Below are 18716 nucleotides of genomic sequence, written 5' to 3' on the forward strand. Positions count from 1 at the left end.
CCCGGAGCTGGCACTGGACTGCATCCTGGTGGAGATGGCAGTGGGCACAGCCAAGGTTTGTATCCCCATCAACCCCCTCACACACACATAGAAACACACACACACACACACACATACATCTCCTCCCCCCCCTTCACATACAGTCTCACATTCATGCACACATTCATGGGCAGGGCTGGGCAAAGGGTGGGGGGAGTTAAGCCTGTTCACATGCCATCCTCCCCAAATAATCTGCACTTCTCCCTCCCTGCCAAACCGCTGTTCAATACGCTGTGGGAAGCATGATCATGATGGGGAGGATGGCTCACCTGGAGAGTCATCCCCACACACCACCCCTCCCCATCACAGTTGCACTCCCCTCAGCACACCCAACAGCTGAGTGGCAGGCTTAAATTTATCAGGAGTGGAAATTCAGCAGCTACCTCAGCACCTGCACAGGATGCACACAAGGCCTCCCAGGGCCATGGATTGCTCACTTGAGGCCTAGACAGGGGAATAGGCTGACCTGGAATAAGGCTGCTGTATTCCTGAAGCTAGCCAGGGGCATCTTCTTCCACCATGCTGAATCACATTATTTTCATGAAGTTACAGTCTTGTAGAAGAAATTAACTTGGAATGGCTAATTGTGGACATACTGTTCCCAGAGAATAAGAAATCCACAGCAGTTAAGGTTGCTTACTCTAGCATAGCAGTAGACTGAGTGGAAAATAACAGCAGACATAGCTACATATAGAAAAAAGAACTGTGGTGTGTGTGTGTGTGTGTGTGTGTGTGTGTGTGTGTTAAACAACATGTTGATTTCTAAAGTATATTGCAAAGACTTCAAGGAACTTAGACAGGCATGATCAGTTCAGTCTTATGATTTGACAAAGTGCTGTTGAGGCTGCTGCGGACTAGGGATCCTCAAGGTTTCTATCTGGTCGACATTTTTAAGTGTTTTTAAGTGATTTGCAGGATTTGTACACAGATCAGCACAGTTACCCATCAGTTTTTGCACTTCTTTACATTTTTCAGTACATTTCTTGTCTCAAAGAAACATACCACAGTGCATATAAAATGTGTATTTCTGGTTAAATGCATTAAAATATGTATTTTAGGATAAAATGTGTAGAAAAATGTGTATATTGTGAAACAGTACATTCAAAGACCATGTAAATTCTCATGCATTTAAACAAAAACAAAAAACTCACACCACAGATTGATGTGGAAATGGGACAGAACAGACCTAGGAATAAACGCATGCAAAACTGACATAGATGTGTAGTGTGAACTAATGTTAGGGTGGAATAAGGAGGTTGCAGAATGCAGTGGAACTGAAGCATATGCATTCATTACAGTATTACAAAACAGTTCAATATGATTGAGAGACATTGTTCTTGTTCTTATTAATTTATACCCCTTTTACAAACGTGGCCATTGCACTTAGATCTGCCCATTGGTTTAAGCAGCCTTTCTGGGGAGGGGGGGGATTATTCCTTTTTAATGTTTCCCTTTTTAATGGCATTTTCCTTTTTAATGTTTCCCCTTCTGAAGGATGAAGAAAGAAGAAGATGGCCTGACAATATATGGAGTGGCTGAAAAAGACCAGGGATATTACACCTGTGTCGCCAGCACGGAACTCGACAGAGATATCGCGAGAGCACATCTCACTGTTCTTGGTAACCTTCATTTTCCTTTCAAGCTGATCAAGTTTGAAATAAGGTCCAATGGGAAACCTGATTAGCTTACTTAGGGCACAATCCTATGCATGTTTAGAAAGGAAAAAAGTCTGACAACTCCCAGCGCTCCCCAGCCAGCCATGTGCAATGGACGTTAAACTATTAAGGGCGCAATCCTATGCACGTTTAGACAGAAAGAAGTCTGACAGCTCCCAGCATTCTCCAGCACTCTAATGGTCTAATCCTTTGAAGTTGTTACCATCTTCTTAGCAGTGTCTAACTGCTGGTCAACTGGAATAGTTTCAGTGGCCTCCCTCAGCATAGCTCATCAAGATCTCTGAAAAGGTAACCATAGTGCCAAATTGGGAAGGACATGTGGCCCTGCCAGTTGTAGCTGCTACCTATTGTGGTCGCCTCTCTTCTGGGATGAAGACATGATGATTTTAAAGCAAAGGTCTCACCCTCCTCAGAGGCTTCTAGCAGCACATCTACCCTGGTGTTGTCATCCCTTGGGTTAGTGCTGGTGGGTCCATCCTGCCGAATTCGGAAGAAGCAGCATCAGGATTGACCAGGCAGGGTCATGGGCCTTTCCTTAATCTGGACTCCATGAAGTACAGCTGATGAGGTCTGTCCAGATGTTAACTCCACCAAAGCTAAACAAACACTGAACAGCCTCTTTTGTGTTTAGTTTTGTCTGTAAGTTAGCCAGGGAAACATTCAGGACAGCTGAAATATGTTTAGGAGCATGACAGACATGCTGGTACATTACTGTCTTCTAAGACAGGGGTGGGCAGAAAGTATTTTTTTTATTTGATTTGATTTGATTTGATTTGCATCCCGCTTTTCTACCAAAAATGTCACTCAAGTAGATCTCCAGATGTCTTGGACTTTAACTCCAAAAATTCCTGACTATTGGCCATCTCTCAGGGGCTTCGGGAGTGGAAGTCTGAAACATCTAAAGATCTACCTTTTGCCCATCCCTGTTCTAAGAGAATGGTTTGAAGGCTGGTCACTCTGGTGCTTGCTATGTCCCTTCAACAAGGATTGAGCTAACTCTCTAAATAGCTAATATCTTACTTTGCAGCTCCTTCTTCTGTTAACCGTATGACCCTACCCAAAGGTAATCACAACTAATCCATTTACCTCTTTGACTTTTTTTTTTTTTTTTGCCTGCTGTTGCTTGGCCATTGCAATCACTCTGGTATAAAATCAAACTGCTACTAAAACCATGATAACTTTGACTGGTCCAAACATCATGACAGATAGCCCTGCGCATTACTCATATAGCTCACTTCAGTGAGATGGGGGCTTGAGTTCTATCCCTACTTGTGTAAGAGCGATGCCCCCTGCTACAACGGAAGAAGACCTGGGTGAATCCTTGGATCTGGTGTAAAAAGTAATGGAAGGTGTTCCTCACCCTGCTTTTTGGTTCTGAGGAGTGACCTTTGGCCTTCACTGTGATTAGGGCTGTATCCAACTATGCCTTTTCCTCTAATGCACATTACGTTGCGCTAGTGTAAGGGACCTCTAGTGCAATGCCACTAGCATTAGCTTGCCAGTGGCGTGCCACAGAAAACCCACGGCACAAGCTAATGCTTTTGGTGTTGTGCTAAAAGTCCCTTATGCCAGCAGAATGTAATTTGCATTTGAGGAATGACATTGTTGGATACTGACCCTTGTTTGTAATGTCGAGATGACCAATTATCATTATTACGCTAAATGTTGATGCCTGTCATGAACTGAATTTCATGGCTACTGTTGAACTGAAGAGTTTAGCCAGGTCTTCAAGTCTGTTTGCACAATATGTTTTCCTGTCGATCCTGCTGTCTCCAGGTATAGATAAACATAATGTATGACCCGGCAATCAGTTATGGCATGCCGTAGTTGCAGGAATTACAGAAACTGTTGCTGGCTGTATATGGGATTTCCTAGTTCATAGAATTGTATTTTTCTGTACAAGCAATTTTCCAGGAAAGGTTTAGACTGATAGTTTGAAGAATACAACATAATAGGTAAACTGGCCCTAATTTTCAAATACATAAAAGTCTGAGACCCAAACTACACATTACCTTTCCTGCAGGGTTCTGACCTTGAGTGGAGGCTTTGGTTTTTTTATAAATTGCTTATGTGTGGGCCCTGATCTGGATTGGGACCATAGAATTAGGGGTAGGGGTCTATTAACCCTTTGCCCCCTGCTGCAGTCCCAGTCCAGATTGGGGCAGGGGCCCTGCACCTGCAAATTGCATTGCCAAAAAAGCCTCCATTGAAATGAACAGAACCTTTTTTGGCAATGAAAATTGCAGGCATGGGGGCCTTGATCTGGATCAGGACCACAGCAGGAGACAATGGGTAAAGCCCCTCTCTCCACAAAGCTCATGCCAGAGTCCCAGTCCAGATCAGGGCCCTTGCACTGTCAATTTGCAAAAACAAAACAACGCTTGCACTCAAGGCCAAAACTGTGCAGTTTGTCCCTCACTTGAAAATAGGGTTCCCTCCTCTCTGCAGCCCTCTGAAAAAGTCAAGATATCTGCATCTTATTGTAATTTCATGTCACTTACTTTACTATAGTCATACCTCTGCCATAAGCTCCCCACTTGCAGCTGCTCCCCCTTTAAAAAAAAAATCACTTCTGTACTTCTGTGAACAAAAAGAGAAACCCTTAGTATCCTTAATAGCTAAATATCTAGAACCCAGTGGAGTTCTTTGCTCTCAAAATTGTTCCAGGGAGACAGCTTCCGCAGCTCCACTCCCTAATGGCTGAGAGCCTTAAGTGTGGACTATACATACAGGAGAATGAGCTTGTACAACCCTGAGGTATAGTACAGACCACATGGCCTCAGGAGCACAGGTGTGGGTGTCATCGTGGAATCCTCCCCATGTAAACTACTCTCTGCAAGTTTAAAAAAAAACCAACCACCCAGAAACTGCTGTATCAGAGAGAAAGGTTCTACTCAGCACAATCTCTGCGGTGACGGTTTTCTGCTTTTTTATCTGAGGGTGCATTCAGAAGTGTGATATCCCCAGCTGCATTCTGAAGTGGTGCCATCTATTCTACCACCCCATAACCACATATTCTGCCATATTCTTCTCAGTTCCATCCCAAAGGTATTTATTGCTTGAGAAGGCCTAAAAAAATGAGTTGGGCCTTCATCATTCACCACAGACACTCACACCTTACATGTATCCTTTTGCCGGTAGCACGCCCCGAACGTCCTCGTGACCTTGAACTAACAGATCTTGCTGAAAGGAGTGTGCGGTTGACATGGATTCCTGGTGATGACAACAACAGCCCCATCACAGGTCAGTGCGTGTTCTTATGTTGAGAAATCTGAGAGACTGCTACCATGAATGTTTTGTTTGGTTTTTTTTTTTTAAAGCTTCCCATTAATTATGTAACGAATTAGGGAACCCTGAACTCTTCTTTTCTAGATTACATTGTGGAATTTGAGGAGGATAGATTCGAACCTGGAACTTGGCACAACCATTCCCGTCACTCAGGAAGTGTGAACTCTGCCATTTTGCGCCTTGCACCCTACGTCAATTACCAGTTCCGAGTAATAGCTGTGAACGAAGTAGGAAGTAGTTATCCCAGCGTTCCTTCCGAACGATACCATACGAACGGTGCACGTAAGTGCTATCTGACTTGAGTTGGATGGTTACATTTGGAACAAAAGAGTGCCAGTAAAAAAGTACATAAGAAACAAAGACGGCTGTGCTGGTCCATGAAAAAAAGAATAAAAATCCCACCATTAGGCAATACCTTTATTAGGACCAATGAAAACATCACAAAAGAGTATGCAAGCTTTCAAGTTCTCCAGAACGCTTCATCAGGCTAGGTGGTACAAAAATGGTGTGGAGGGGGGACAAACAAAAAAGTATAAAGATTAGACCAGACGTTGTAGCCATGAGGACTACAGCTTAGACTCAGTCTCAAGATGGAGAATTGTGGACTGAATGAATTAGTCAGTGGTAGATGTTGCAGGTATCAAATTACAGCTAGCATTTTGAGACAAAGAAGCAATGGCTGACCACATTGCATAAAAATATGCAATGACAGCACACACATGAACAAGGACAGATGCAAAAAAGAAGCATACGCTAAAAGCAACAAATGTGGGTTGTTTCATGCATTACATGTTAGGTAATTCCTATTTGGCACAGTGTACATTCATTAGGCAGCAATGACCAATCCCGGTTCCCGGGCAATTGTACCTGTGAAATATATGTATTTGAAAGCATATGTTTTATCATATTGGCCCATTCTATTTTTACATATACACATACACATTTTGGGGGCACATCGTAAAAGTGTAATGTATGAAGCTGCCCTGAGAGTTGCCCATCAGGAGGCTGATAACATTTCTTCAGAATTTAATCTTAACAATTAGCCTTGGGTTCCTTGCAAGAGGAAAAAAGGTGGGATATAAATGCAATCAATCCATCCATCCATCAGTCAATTAAGTACAGGCTTGTAATTTGAGGTTTAAGATTTGGAATAGTAGTGCTGGTCTGGGACGGGGGCACAAGTGGAGCAGCAAAAAATAAACTCCCCTTCTAAGGATGTTGGGGAAATCCACAATGGATTCAAATGAGTTCAGATTTCTATGAATCGGAACTGTGGATTCACAGTGGACCAGCTTTTTCTGAGTCCCATGGATTCTGCAGACTTGCAGACTAGTTTTTTATCTGGGGGCGGGGATTTGCACGAATGCACATTTGCACTAACACACACTAGCACAAGTGGAATGAAATTCTCGTACATCCCTAAAAAAAAATCCAAACCCGTCAATGGGCGGACGATGGAATGAAAGACATCTGACAAACTGCAAAACACAGATGGCACAGACTTAACATCTGGACATCCCTATCGCCATCTCAGATGAATGAAGTGATGGGGTGTCACTTTATATTTAAGTGGGTCCAGTAATTCTTCTGCAGTGCTTCAAAGACAACACGTATCAGTTGTGGGAAGAAGGCTCTTGTGCATCTCGGGTAGGCAGCTGCTTTCTTTAAATGGAACATCCAATGCTTTTTTTAGAAGTGAACCAATGATTTTGCTGATGTTATTTTCTAACCAACCAAAGATTGTAAATTCTGTGCTGAAGACACTTTTAATTTGCCGGGCCCATATACCATCTTGCACTATGCTTTCTCAAACTGCAAAGTATCTAGATGCCACTGCTATCAGTGCCACAGTAACTTAAAAGGTTTGCTTTGCAAATTGCTCTTACAATACAGTATCAGTTGTATAAGTCACTTTTTTTTAAGAAGGAGGCAGCAGCCATGCTATATTGCTAAAGGAACATAGGAACATAACATGGTATACAAGAGCTGGAGAGTAGAATTATTGCTGTATGCAAAGCTCTAAAACAAACTTCATGTTTTAATTTATTTCAGGTCCAGAAATTAACCCCACAGGAGTTAAAGGGGCAGGAACTGCAAAAAATAACATGGTTATATCATGGACGGTGAGTTAACATGGGAGTGGTTGTTTATTTATATTGCATGCTTTTCTGGCATTAGTAGTCTCAACTGCAGCTTTTGCTGCACTAAGTTTTATGATAATACATTACAAAGAAATGACGACACAAAGGAGAAGTCAGATTTCGTACTGTGGTCCTGACTACAGCTTAGAACACCCCCCATCAAAGTGTCAGGCCAAAGGAAAATGGCCAGTTTGGGCAAAGACACTTTGGGCTGAAATAGCAAGATTGAAAGGTGAGAGATTGAGTGATTTAATTTGGGAAGCAATTGACATGGACAAAGAATTGGCCCTGCTTCTATCTGCATGCTCTAGGTTCTGTCTGTTAGGGTGCAATCCCATGCATGTTTAGACAAAAAAAAGTCCTACAACTCCCAGCATTCCCCAGCCAGCATGGGAAAAGCTTTAAGTTAGGCCTTAGGAGAGGGCCAGCCCCCTTTTTTCTTTGGCCTCACCCACCACTGGAAGAGCTTCTCTGAAATATAACTTTTCCCTCAGATTGAAAAAGGTTCAACACTCCTGCTGTGGAGCAAATATCAGAGGCTGGCTACAAGGCAACAAGCTAGGAATGTTACCCCAGGAAATGTCTGGAGCCAACTGTGAGCTTTAATAGCCCTGAACCTAGAGTTTTGTCTCTAGCTCCACCCATCCCTGAAGAAGGCAGGGACAGTGCCCTGTTCCTCAGGAATTTACTTCACCAGGGTGGGGGGCTTCCTACTACCCTTGGCTGCAGGCCCTTAGAGGCAGAGTGCCCTCACACTCCTCTGAGGGTTCTGTGGAGATGTCTTTGGGGTCGGAGGAGGGGAGCAGGCTACCCCTTTGGGTAAAGCTGTTCTGGCTCCTAGGGCTCCCCATCCCTCCCTTGCGAGTCTCTGTTAAGGAAGGTGGTTCTGGAGATCTTTCTGGGCATGATTCCTGCCCGCTGCCTTCTCCGTCAGGGTCCCAGTCAGGGGCCATGACATTTGGTCATCATTGGACTACTACAATGCGCTCCATGTGGGGCTGGCTTTGAAAAGGGTTCAGAAGGACACACACGTGGTACAGAACACAGCAACTAGACTTCTGACAGTAGCCCTTCAGATCATGGAATGCCAATTTTCTGTCAACATAGTTGGCTGCCAGTTTGTTTTTTGATGCCCAATTCACAGTGCTGGTTCTTACCTGGAAAGCCCTAAGTGGGTGGTTTGATACTAGGATATCTGGGGAACACTTCCACCCATTTAAACATCCTCAACTATTGAGATCTTTGAATGAAACCCTTCTCTGTGTCCCACCATCATATGAAATACGTTGGATGGGGGTCTTTTGGGCAATGGCGCCAAGGGTGTGGATCTTGTTACCCTGGAAGACACATTTAACTCCCTCTGTCTTTGTTTTTAGATGACAGGTAAGAAATTGCTGTTCAGGCAAGCTTCTGACCTTAGCAATGGATGATTTTTTAACATTGATTTTATCCTACAGGCTGCGGGGGGGGTGGTGCTTGAAGTGTACGGCCTCTCTTTGTTTCATGTTGTCTTCTTGATTTTGATTTTTTTTTTATTATTATTATTACTTGTTTTGTGAGGCACCTGAAAGGGACAGCAGAGCAGGATGGAAATGTCTTAATAAATAAAGTGTGATGCTGAAGTGTAACAGATGGAATCTGGGGGACAGTGCAGGAATGGGGTTCATATAGTTGGACATTGTAAAGTTACACAGATGGTGCTGCATTTACCTGTCACAGCAAAAACAACAGCGGGTCTTCCGGAACCTTGCAAACTTACAAGTATATGTTGGCATGAGCTTTTGTGTACAAGAACCCACTTTGTCAGTTGCACTAAGTGTTGTCCACAGTTGGCAAGCCTGTGTGCATGCATGCACACATACACCATCCATTCCTGGGTTTGGCGGGGGGGGAGGGGAGCTTGAAAACAATGAGGCCAAAAGATGTGGGATATAACTCATTTTGTTCTTACTTTGCATATATTTGGGTGTGCATAGATATGTGACAAACAGGCCTACTGTGAACAATTGTGTCTTGATGCCACTGCTTACAAACTTTCCCACCTCTATGTATGTACATTGTGTGTATGTGTGTGTCTATATCCAAGCTATTTACTATCTATTGAAATTCACACACACACACACACGAAAGAGAAAAAGAGAGAATCTGCCCACTGAGGATAACACACCTCTAGCATCTGATGAAGTTGCCTCTTGTACGTGAAACTTTATGCTGCAATATGCTTATTAGCTCTGATTGTTTATGGATCAGTCTATGTTTCTGCATCTGCAGAAGGTACATTCCCTATGCAGAGAATGAGGAGGATGAGATTAGCCACTGATGTTCAAAGACAGCTAGGATAATTATTTTCTTCATTAATTATTTCTTCTCCTCCCCCTCCCCCTCCCCCCCCCTCCTCCTCCTCCTCCTCCTTCTTCTTCTTCTTCTTCTTCTTCTTCTTCTAGCCACTAAATGCAACCCAGGTTTACGGCCCTAACCTGAGATACATTGTGAAATGGAGGAGAAGGGACACACGAGAGAATTGGAGCAACAGAACCATAAAGGGTGATGTCAGCTACTACACTGTCACACAGACACCCATCTATACACCCTACGAGATCAAAGTGCAGGCTGTCAATGACTATGGGGTGGCTTCAGATCCTGAAACCATCATTGGCTACTCGGGGGAAGATTGTGAGTATTCTCATAGCCAGGGAGAACTTGACATACAGAAGGGAGATTCCCTTCCCCGCTTCTCACTTATCAGTGCTAAAGGGCAGTCTTGCAAAGCAAGACCTGTGATGATCAGCTCTTTGAAAGAAGGGCACTGAGTTTCAGTGGCAAACACTCTTCTGTCTCATTCTAGAGAGCAGAAGAGAAGGGTGAACTCATGTAAAATCTCCAGAACTAGCATCCATGTTCATAAACTTCCAGTTCTTTGTTCTTGCATAGGTTTATTCCCATCTTATATTTCTTTATGATTAAAAACATTTGTATCTTACCTTTCCATTTAAAAATGCTAACAACACACTATGGAAGTTAAGTGGCTGACAACACACATGAAAAACAACTGAAACGTGTCAACAATAAATAATGCAACAATAACATCAGAATATAAAAATGGTCACGAGGCAGAACAGCAGCAGATAATATAGTTTCCGTACCGTCTCACAGAAAAAGACATGGGTAGACAGAAGAAACAGCATGGTGTAATGTCTAAGAGTTGGACAATGGATAGTTGGGTTCAAATCCCCATTCAGCAGTGGATCTTGCCTTTGGTCACATTACTTATTCTTTCTGCCTAAACAACTTCACAGGAGTATTGTGGGGATAAAATTGGATGCCAGCCTGAACCCCTTGGAGGAAAGTAGTGTCTTTAATCTATGGTCTGTAGGGAATCCAAAACATCTGGAGAAGTTGTTCTTTACCACTTAGGTTTACCACTAGTATAGTTGCCAACTCCAACTGAATTAAGCTAATCCCCTGCCCCTTATTTTGGGGGACAGTCTAAAGGTTCTTCAGTGATCCAAACCTGAGTATTGCTATCTTTGAATGGCTCTGCAACACCAAGGCTGCATAGTCCTGTAATCCAACACTCAAAAGCATTCACAGTCCTTCTGGAATGCAAGTACAAATGCCAGTTCCCCCACATGGCGTGTGTGTGTGTGTGTGAGAGAGAGAGAGAGAGAGAGGAAGAGGGGGGCGGGGAGAGTTGCTTCCCACTACTCCTAGCCCTTAGCCTATTAAATATCCTGAGTACCATCCAGCCAAACTGAATCACTTTTGAGTCCTACTGGTTTCAGCGTACACCAGTTGCTGGAGAGCATGGGCGGGAGGGTGCTGTTGCACTCATCTCCTGCTTGTGGGTTTCCTGGGGGCAGCTGGTCGGCCACTGTGTGAACAGAATGCTGGACTAGATGGACCTTTGTCTGATCCAGCATGGCTCTTAATAGGAAACTTAAGCATGTGCTTAAATCTTTCCCAATGAAATCAGTGGAACACAAGGCTGCTTCACTTTAACTGAATTGTGGCCTCTGTCTTTAAGGGGGCATTCATCTTCCCTAGCCTTTATTCATATGAACGCCATCATTTTTTTTTAATCACCTGCTTGGAGACTTGTGATAAGTTAATTATTTTGCTGTGTTGGTGGCGATATAGACTTAAACCAAATGATTCTGTGATCATGAGCCATAGTACTTTACAGCCATGCTACTGGTAGAAGGAACAGTGACTGTTACATTCCATAGGATTGCAATTTTATCAGCAAATAAACCTATGCAGAGAGTTGATGCCCAACTAGTGTCATTTCTACACTCAACTTGGAAATAGGTGACTACATATCACTATAGTAGCCCTAGCCATAATGAGACCCAGTAGACTCTAGGGAAGACTTCCCCAACTTGGTACTCTCCAAATGTGTTGGACTGGAACTCCCATCACTCCCAGCCAGCATGGCCATGATGGAAGTTCCAGTCCAACACATCTGGAGGGCTCCAGGTTGGGGAAGACTGATCGAGGAGTACAACCATGCAGTGAGCACAGAATTATAGTGCTTCACTCTATGGCACAAGAGCTTGCTGGCAAAGCATGCACTCCCTGCCTAATTTTAGCTCCCACCGTTTGTGATCCTTAAAGGAAGTTTTCTCAATGGACAATATGCTGGAATTATTCCCAATGATCTCTGGAACCTAGCGAAATTCTTCTGGCTCCCAAAGCTCCAATTCCCTTCAACTGTCCCATGGCAAAATTCAGAGGTGACATGTGAATTGTATCTTCTGTTCCCATCTCCTTTAACAATGTCCCAGCATGATCTAAACGGGTCACCCAAAATGAAGGATACCCCTTGGCAGCTGCCTTGAGTGGCAGCCTTGTGTCATAGCCTAAACTACCAGTTCCACTTTCTCCAGCCCAGGTGAGGGCCTTCTCTCCGATGGGAACCACAGGCAAGCAGGGAAGTGGCTGCTGAGCATTGAAGTTGAATCTATATGTGGTGGTTGCCTTGATCGTTGTAAGGCTCCAGGATGGGAATAGGTTTCAGGCATGTGCTGGAAAGGCCAACTCCCCGTTATGTATTGTACACTTTGAATTAGCAGCCCACCCCATCCCAAGGGCTCTGTCAGGTTACAAGTACTTAGAAGCAAATAATCTGTTGATTACAGGCAGAATGAAATGCAACTTCCCACAATGTAGCCTCAGTCCAAGTAAAAGGGTCTTGGAATGCTTCTGAAAGATGTTTGGTGAGTTTCTAGGGAGGTCCACTGTACACAGGTACTGTGTCAGAGTGTTTGCAAAGGGAGGGGAAGCCATTGAGAATGCTTCTGTGCCTGTCAACGCAGGAAATACGAACCTGGTCCATCAATGGTATTTTTCAAAGGGCATTCTCGGTTGATTTTAGAGACTGCAGCATGACATAGGAAGGAAGCAATCCCATAATCATGTTTAATCTTGTTTCCTAAAGACCTTTGAGGTCAAACCCATCTTTGCAGGTTGTGTTTAGAAAGGTCCAAGAAGGCAGTGCAGATGCTGGTACACATGCATTTCCATGTATTCTTTTAAAAGTATTAATAGTAATAATAATAGTGATAATAATATAGTATTCATAGATAAATAAAACTATAAGTATTATAAATAATGTAATAAGAATATATAAGATTACTATTATTATGGGTGACCAGCCAGATGGGCGATTAATAAATTTAATAATAAATAAATAAATAAAGTTATTATTTGCTTACATTTTGTTTGTAGAACCAAACTTTAACAACATAAACAACTTTTACCAACAAGGAAACGGAAAGGGGAAATGAGAGGGGGAGAAAGGGTTATCACAAAACAGATATAGCAAATAAGGAAGAGAGTACAGAGGGGAACCACTTTTTCATGCCTCTCAAAATAGACTCTGAAACCCCAGGACCAGTTGTGGGGAAATAGGAGAGATTCTGTTGTTTCAGTACCAAGGACAGAGCAACCTTAAAATACCTAGATCCTTCCTATGTAAAGCTGTGTCCAGCCCATTGCGCTTCTTTTCTTTTTTTCCCTTTTCTTTTGTGTTTTGTTGTCTCTGCTCTTTGCTGTTTTCTCTCCTCACTTCCTACCCGACACAGGATGAAGGGGATTGTAAGAGCAAAGCCTCCCTCCCCCAAGTAGACAACCACATCATGCTCAGTCACAGGCAACTCTTTGTAGCAACAGCTGCTGCCATCCCTGCTGGCTCAAGTAACATAGCCCATCCCCAGGGATGGTGCAAATGCATCGAGCCATCTTTCTATGGCCGCCCAGCCATGCACATGGCTCTGCAGTCTCCCAGCTGGTCTCTAGTCCAGCCAGTCTGCTTGCTGGGAAGCCCCTGGGCCTGCTGGGTAGCTGTCTTGCTTTTTAAAGAGGAAGGTACCTTTGAAACAATAACAGGAAGTAAAGCACAAGGAAGGAACTGCACAGCCACCTTGTGCAATAAGCAGGTACTCCAGATGCATTAGGTGAATAAAGAAAATCTCTTTGACTAAAAGAGCTTAAAAAGAATTTTACTCAACAACTCCTATAACTAATACAAGGCAAGCATGTCTACATGTGATGATCTTCTCTTACCATTTCCCGTCAATGACAAGAAGCAGCTCTATCACATCAAGCCACTTTGGCAGTGGTGACACAAGAGTGCCATACAACGTTTTAGGTGAAGAAGCAGACAAACCCAGCATGCGTAGGATTCACCCTTGCTGCTTTATTTAGAGCGGAGATATACTATGGGTTCGTGTGTGTGTTGTTTTCAGATAGTCGATTAGGGTATGAAACTGACTTTTTGTGCATGGTGTGTGCGCTTATCCCACTGTTCTCTCTATAAACAGGTTTCTTAGATTTGGGGTGTGTGCGTGCGTAATGTTTCAAAAATCTGCAAAAGCTGTTTGACCAGCAGTGACAAGTGCAGAAATAAGTGTGAATACCAATTATGCCTCTGTCCTACCACCAAATCTCTTTGAAACTAATATCTGTCTGTACCCTAATTCACATTGGAAAATGAAAAGATAATGCATTGCCAATCCAATCCATAAGGTTCTGTTTTTCCTCCTGGGGACACTATTCTATGCTGCCCACTCACCAGTGGGACCTACTCCTAGCACAACAGGGAGCTAGGGGTTCTTAAAGCAACTAGAAAGGAATGCGAGTGCTTGTTTCCAGAATGGTCAGTGGAGCTCCCAGAAGGGAGCTCTTGTGACCTGTCCCGATCTGGAAACTAGCATTTCCACTTGTTTCCAGGCTTGCTTTAGACAGTACCAACACCTGTTGCATAGCGGTGGGTCCTACTGCTGCAGTGGAATGAAAGGAAGCACAGCGGCAGTATTGGGTACCAGTGGAGGCTGGTGGCTCTGACATCAGTGGGATGGTGAATCCGCTCCGGTTTTCAGTCAGAACCAGTCAGTAAGAACTCTAAAGGAGCTATCCAAGTTGCTTGCAGATTGGATAGGCCCTTTAGAGTTCTGATTGAAACCCGGAGCAGATTCCCCCCCCCCCGACATTGGCCCCGCCAGCCCAGTCTCCAATGTTGGGTGCTGCACCTGGTCTTTCAAACACTGATCTATATTGATGCACTGCAGCTTTTTTCTCCTGTCACCCGCAAACATTTTCTCCCCTCTGCGAAAAATGGGGGTGTTTAAAAATGAGAGAAAACGTTGCAGCTCTTATTCCCAACAACAGGAGAAACGCACCTCATAGGATTCTGTGGAAAGATTTGCCATTTAAATATTGGATCTGTGTTAAGAAATTGTTTCCACAACTCTCTTTCTAAGAGGCAGTTCTTAAGCTGGAATTTAAGTCCTGCTGCTCATGTGTGTTGTGGGGTGGGGGTGTTGAAGTGGATTTGTCTCCATCAGTGCCTATCTGTCAAGGGCTCCTTGGAGGCCTCTCTCAGTCTAATCCAGTAGCCAAGTCCAGACACAGACAAAGGGATTCCTTTCAAAGCTTTATTCTTCTTTTACAACTTAACAACTCTACCGTTTGCAACTAGATCTGAGCAGCACAGTAGCTATGCCCTAAGTTGGAACAGTTGGTCCCCGTTTGAAAGGGAATTACTGGCAGACCCCTGAACTTAAGGACTAGGGAGAGTCCCTCCCCTTTTCCCTTGGATCCTCTGGGCGCAGCCGTTGTTTGCGCGCCAACCGGGCACTACGCCTCCTTTCTGCGCCCTCCGTTTGGTGCCGCTCTCTGCGTCGGCGTTGCGCGTCCACCAAGTCTGCTGTCCGCACTCTGTCACTCCCTGGACTGCTATCTAAGCTAGGAATGCTGGTGGGAGGAATCTCCATCAGCTGTTGGCCCTGGGAAAGAGGAGCGCGCTCCTCTCCCAGGAGCAACTGCTCTTCCTCAGAATCAGAACTACTCTGGGATTCTATGGGCTCAGTGTCCACCCTGACACTATCTACTCCTGCTGGTCAGGACTTTGAATTGTAAAGTGCTTAAAGGATTTTATTTATTTCACTTCATTTCTATACTGCCCAATAGCCGAAGCAGTCTGGGCAGTTCACGAAAATTAAAACCAAACGGCACACAATAAAACAATATAAAATACATAGAACGTTAAAACCACAATATAACCACAATATTAAAACCACAATATAACAATACGACCACAATAAAACGTAGCAGCAGTGCAGGGATTTAAAATACAGATTTAAAACAGCAAAGCTAAAGCAAACAGCAAAGCCCAGGCATTTTAGCTCTTTAAAAGTCTAAAGAGCTAAAATGCCTGGGAAAATAAAAAGGTCTTCACCTGGCACCGGAAAGAATACAATGTAGGTGCCAGGCGAACCTCACTACAGAGCTCATTCCATAGCCAGGGTGCCACAGCAGAAAAAACCCTCTTCCTAGTAGCAACCCACCTCACTTCCTTTGGCAGGGGCTCATGGAGAAGGGCCTCTGAAGATGATCTTAAGGTCTGGGCAGGCACATATGGGAGGAGGCGATCCTTCAGATAACCTGGCCCCAAGCCGTTAAGGGCTTTGAATGTTAATACCAGCACTTTGAATCGGGCCTGGAAATGGACTGGCAGCCAGTGCAGCTGAAAAAGTAGTGGCGTAATATGAGCTCACTGGCCAATCCCTGTTAACAATCTTGCTGCCCTATTTTGGACCAGCTGAAGTTCCTGGACCGTTTTCAAAGGCAGCCCCACGTATAACACAAAGGCAGCCTAAGCTGATAAAAAGTGCTCCGTGCCACTGAGTTCACCTGTACCTCAAGTGACAGTTCCGGATCCAAGAGCACCCCCAAACTACGAACGTGATCCTTTAGGGGGAGTGCAACCCCCTCCAGAACAGGTTGAATATCACCTAGCCGGGCAGACGAACCACCCACTAACAGTACCTCCCTCTTGTCTGGATTGAGTTTCAGTTTATTGGCTCTCATCCAGTCCATTACCGTGCCCAGGCCCTGATTCAGAACAGCCACTGCCTCACCTGGGTTTGATGAAAAAGAGAGGTAGAGCTGGGTGTCATCCGCATATTGGTGGCACCTCAGCCCACACCTCCGGATAACCTCCCCCAATGAGGATGTCATGGAAATGATGCTATGACTATAGCATGAGCTTAATTGGTTGCTGATGTAACATTGCTGAGTTAAGAGGGTTGCTGTTGTTTTAATTAAATCTGTAGACTTGGCGGTTTCCTGTTAGGGTAACTGTGCAAATCTGTTGAGGACATTGCAACGTTGTGAGTTCACCAGTGGGGGCAGATGGAAGAGATAAATACAAGAGGAGGACAGTTGTTGTTGTTGTTCAGTCGTTAAGTCATGTCCGACTCTTCGTGACCCCATGGATCATAGCACGCCAGGCCTTCCTGTCCTCCGCTCTCTCCCGGAGCGTGCTCAAGTTCATATTCATTGCATCAGTGATGCTATCTAGCCATCTCATCCTCTGCCATCCCCTTCTCCTTTTGCCTTCAGTCTTTCCCAGCATCAGGGTCTTTTCCAGAGAGTTTTCTCTTCGCATTAGGTGGCCAAAATATTTGAGCTTCAGCTTCAGTATCTGTCCTTCCAATGAGCACTCAGGGTTGATTCCTTTAGGATGGACTGATTTGACCTGCTTGCAGTCCAGGGGACTCATAAGAGTCTTCTCCAGCACCACAGTTCGAAAGCATCAATTCTTCAGCGCTCAGCCTTCCTTATAGTCCAGCTCTCACAGCCATACATTACTACTGGGAAAACCATAGCTTTGATTAGACGGACCTTTGTTGGCAAGGTGATGTCTCTGCTTTTTACTATGCTATCTAGGGTTGCCATAGCTTTCCTCCCAAGGAGCAAGCGTCTTTTAATTTCATGGCTACAGTCACCGTCTGCGGTGATCTTGGAGCCCAAGAAAGTAAAATCTGTCACTGCTTCCATTTCTTCCCCTTCTAGATGCCAGGAAGTGATGGGGCCAGATGCCATGACCTTAGTTTTTTTAATGTTGAGTTTCAAACCAGCTTTTGCACTCTCCTCTTTCACCCTCAACAAGAGGCTCTTTAGATCCTCTTCACTTTCTGCCATTAGGGTGATATTGTCTGCATATCTGAGGTTGTTGATAATTCTCCCAGCAATCTTAATTCTGACCTGTGATTCATCCAACCCGGCATTTCTCATGATGTACTCTGCATATAAGTTAAATAAGCAGGGCGACAATATGCAGCCTTGTCGTACTCCTTTCCCGATTTTGAACCACTCGGTTGTTCCATGTCTGGTTCTTACTGTTGCTTCTTGACCCTCGTACAGGTTTCCAAGGAGACAGGTAAGGTGGTCTGGTACTCCCATCTCTTTAAGAATTTGCCAGAGTTTGTTGTGATCCACACAATCAAAGGCTTTAGCGTAGTCAATGAAGCAGAAAGAGACGCTTTTCTGGAATTCTCTTGCTTTCTCCATGATCCAGCGAATGTTGGTGATTTGATCTCTATTTCCTCTGCCTCTTCAAAACCCCGCTTGTACTTCCGGCAGTTCTCGGTTCACATACTGCTGAAGCCTAGCTTGTAGGATTTTGAGCATAACCTTGCTGGCATGTGAAACGAGCGCAATTATATAGTAGTTTGAACACCCTTTGGCATTGCCCTTCTTTGCAATTGGAATGTAAACTGACCTTTTCCAGTCTTGTGGCCACTGTTGAGTGTTCCAAATTTGTTGGCATATTGAGTGCAGCACTTTAACAGCATCATCTTTTAGGATTTTAAATAGCTCAGCTGGAATACTGTCATCTCCACCAGTTTTGTAGTTAGTAATGCTTCCTAAGGCCCACTTGACTTCACTCTCTAGGATGTCCGGCTCAAGTTCAGTGACTGCACTATCATGGCTATCAGGGACATTAAGATCTTTCCTGTATAGTTCTTCTGTGTATTCTTTCCACCTCTTCTTAATCTCATCTGCTTCTGTTAGGTCCCTGCCTTTTTTGTCCTTTATCATGCCCGTCTTTGCACAAAACGTTCCCCTGATATCTCCGATTTTCTTAAAAAGGTCTCTAGTCTTTCCCATTCTGTTGTTTTCCTCAATTTCTTTGCATTGTTCATTTAAGAAGGCCTTTCTGTCTCTCCTTGCTATTCTCTGGAACTCTGCATTCAGTTGGATAGATCTTCCCCTTTCTCCCTTGCTT

General features: G+C 44.2%; 1 protein-coding gene across 1 annotated transcript in view; it reads left to right on the forward strand.

Moving 5' to 3' along the window:
• NFASC (neurofascin) overlaps positions 1-18716 on the forward strand; it is a 222563-nt gene that overhangs the window by 134287 nt on the left and 69560 nt on the right. The window contains exons 19-24 of the mRNA XM_084853243.1: positions 1534-1658; positions 2743-2778; positions 4857-4958; positions 5088-5285; positions 7056-7126; positions 9589-9817. Of these exons, the coding sequence (XP_084709369.1) occupies positions 1534-1658; positions 2743-2778; positions 4857-4958; positions 5088-5285; positions 7056-7126; positions 9589-9817 (761 nt within the window). The remainder of the gene's footprint in view (positions 1-1533; positions 1659-2742; positions 2779-4856; positions 4959-5087; positions 5286-7055; positions 7127-9588; positions 9818-18716) is intronic.

Source organism: Heloderma suspectum, chromosome 4 (assembly GCF_057233095.1).
Source record: "Heloderma suspectum isolate Gila_16-S chromosome 4, 16-S_ref, whole genome shotgun sequence".
Classification (NCBI taxonomy): domain Eukaryota; kingdom Metazoa; phylum Chordata; class Lepidosauria; order Squamata; family Helodermatidae; genus Heloderma; species Heloderma suspectum.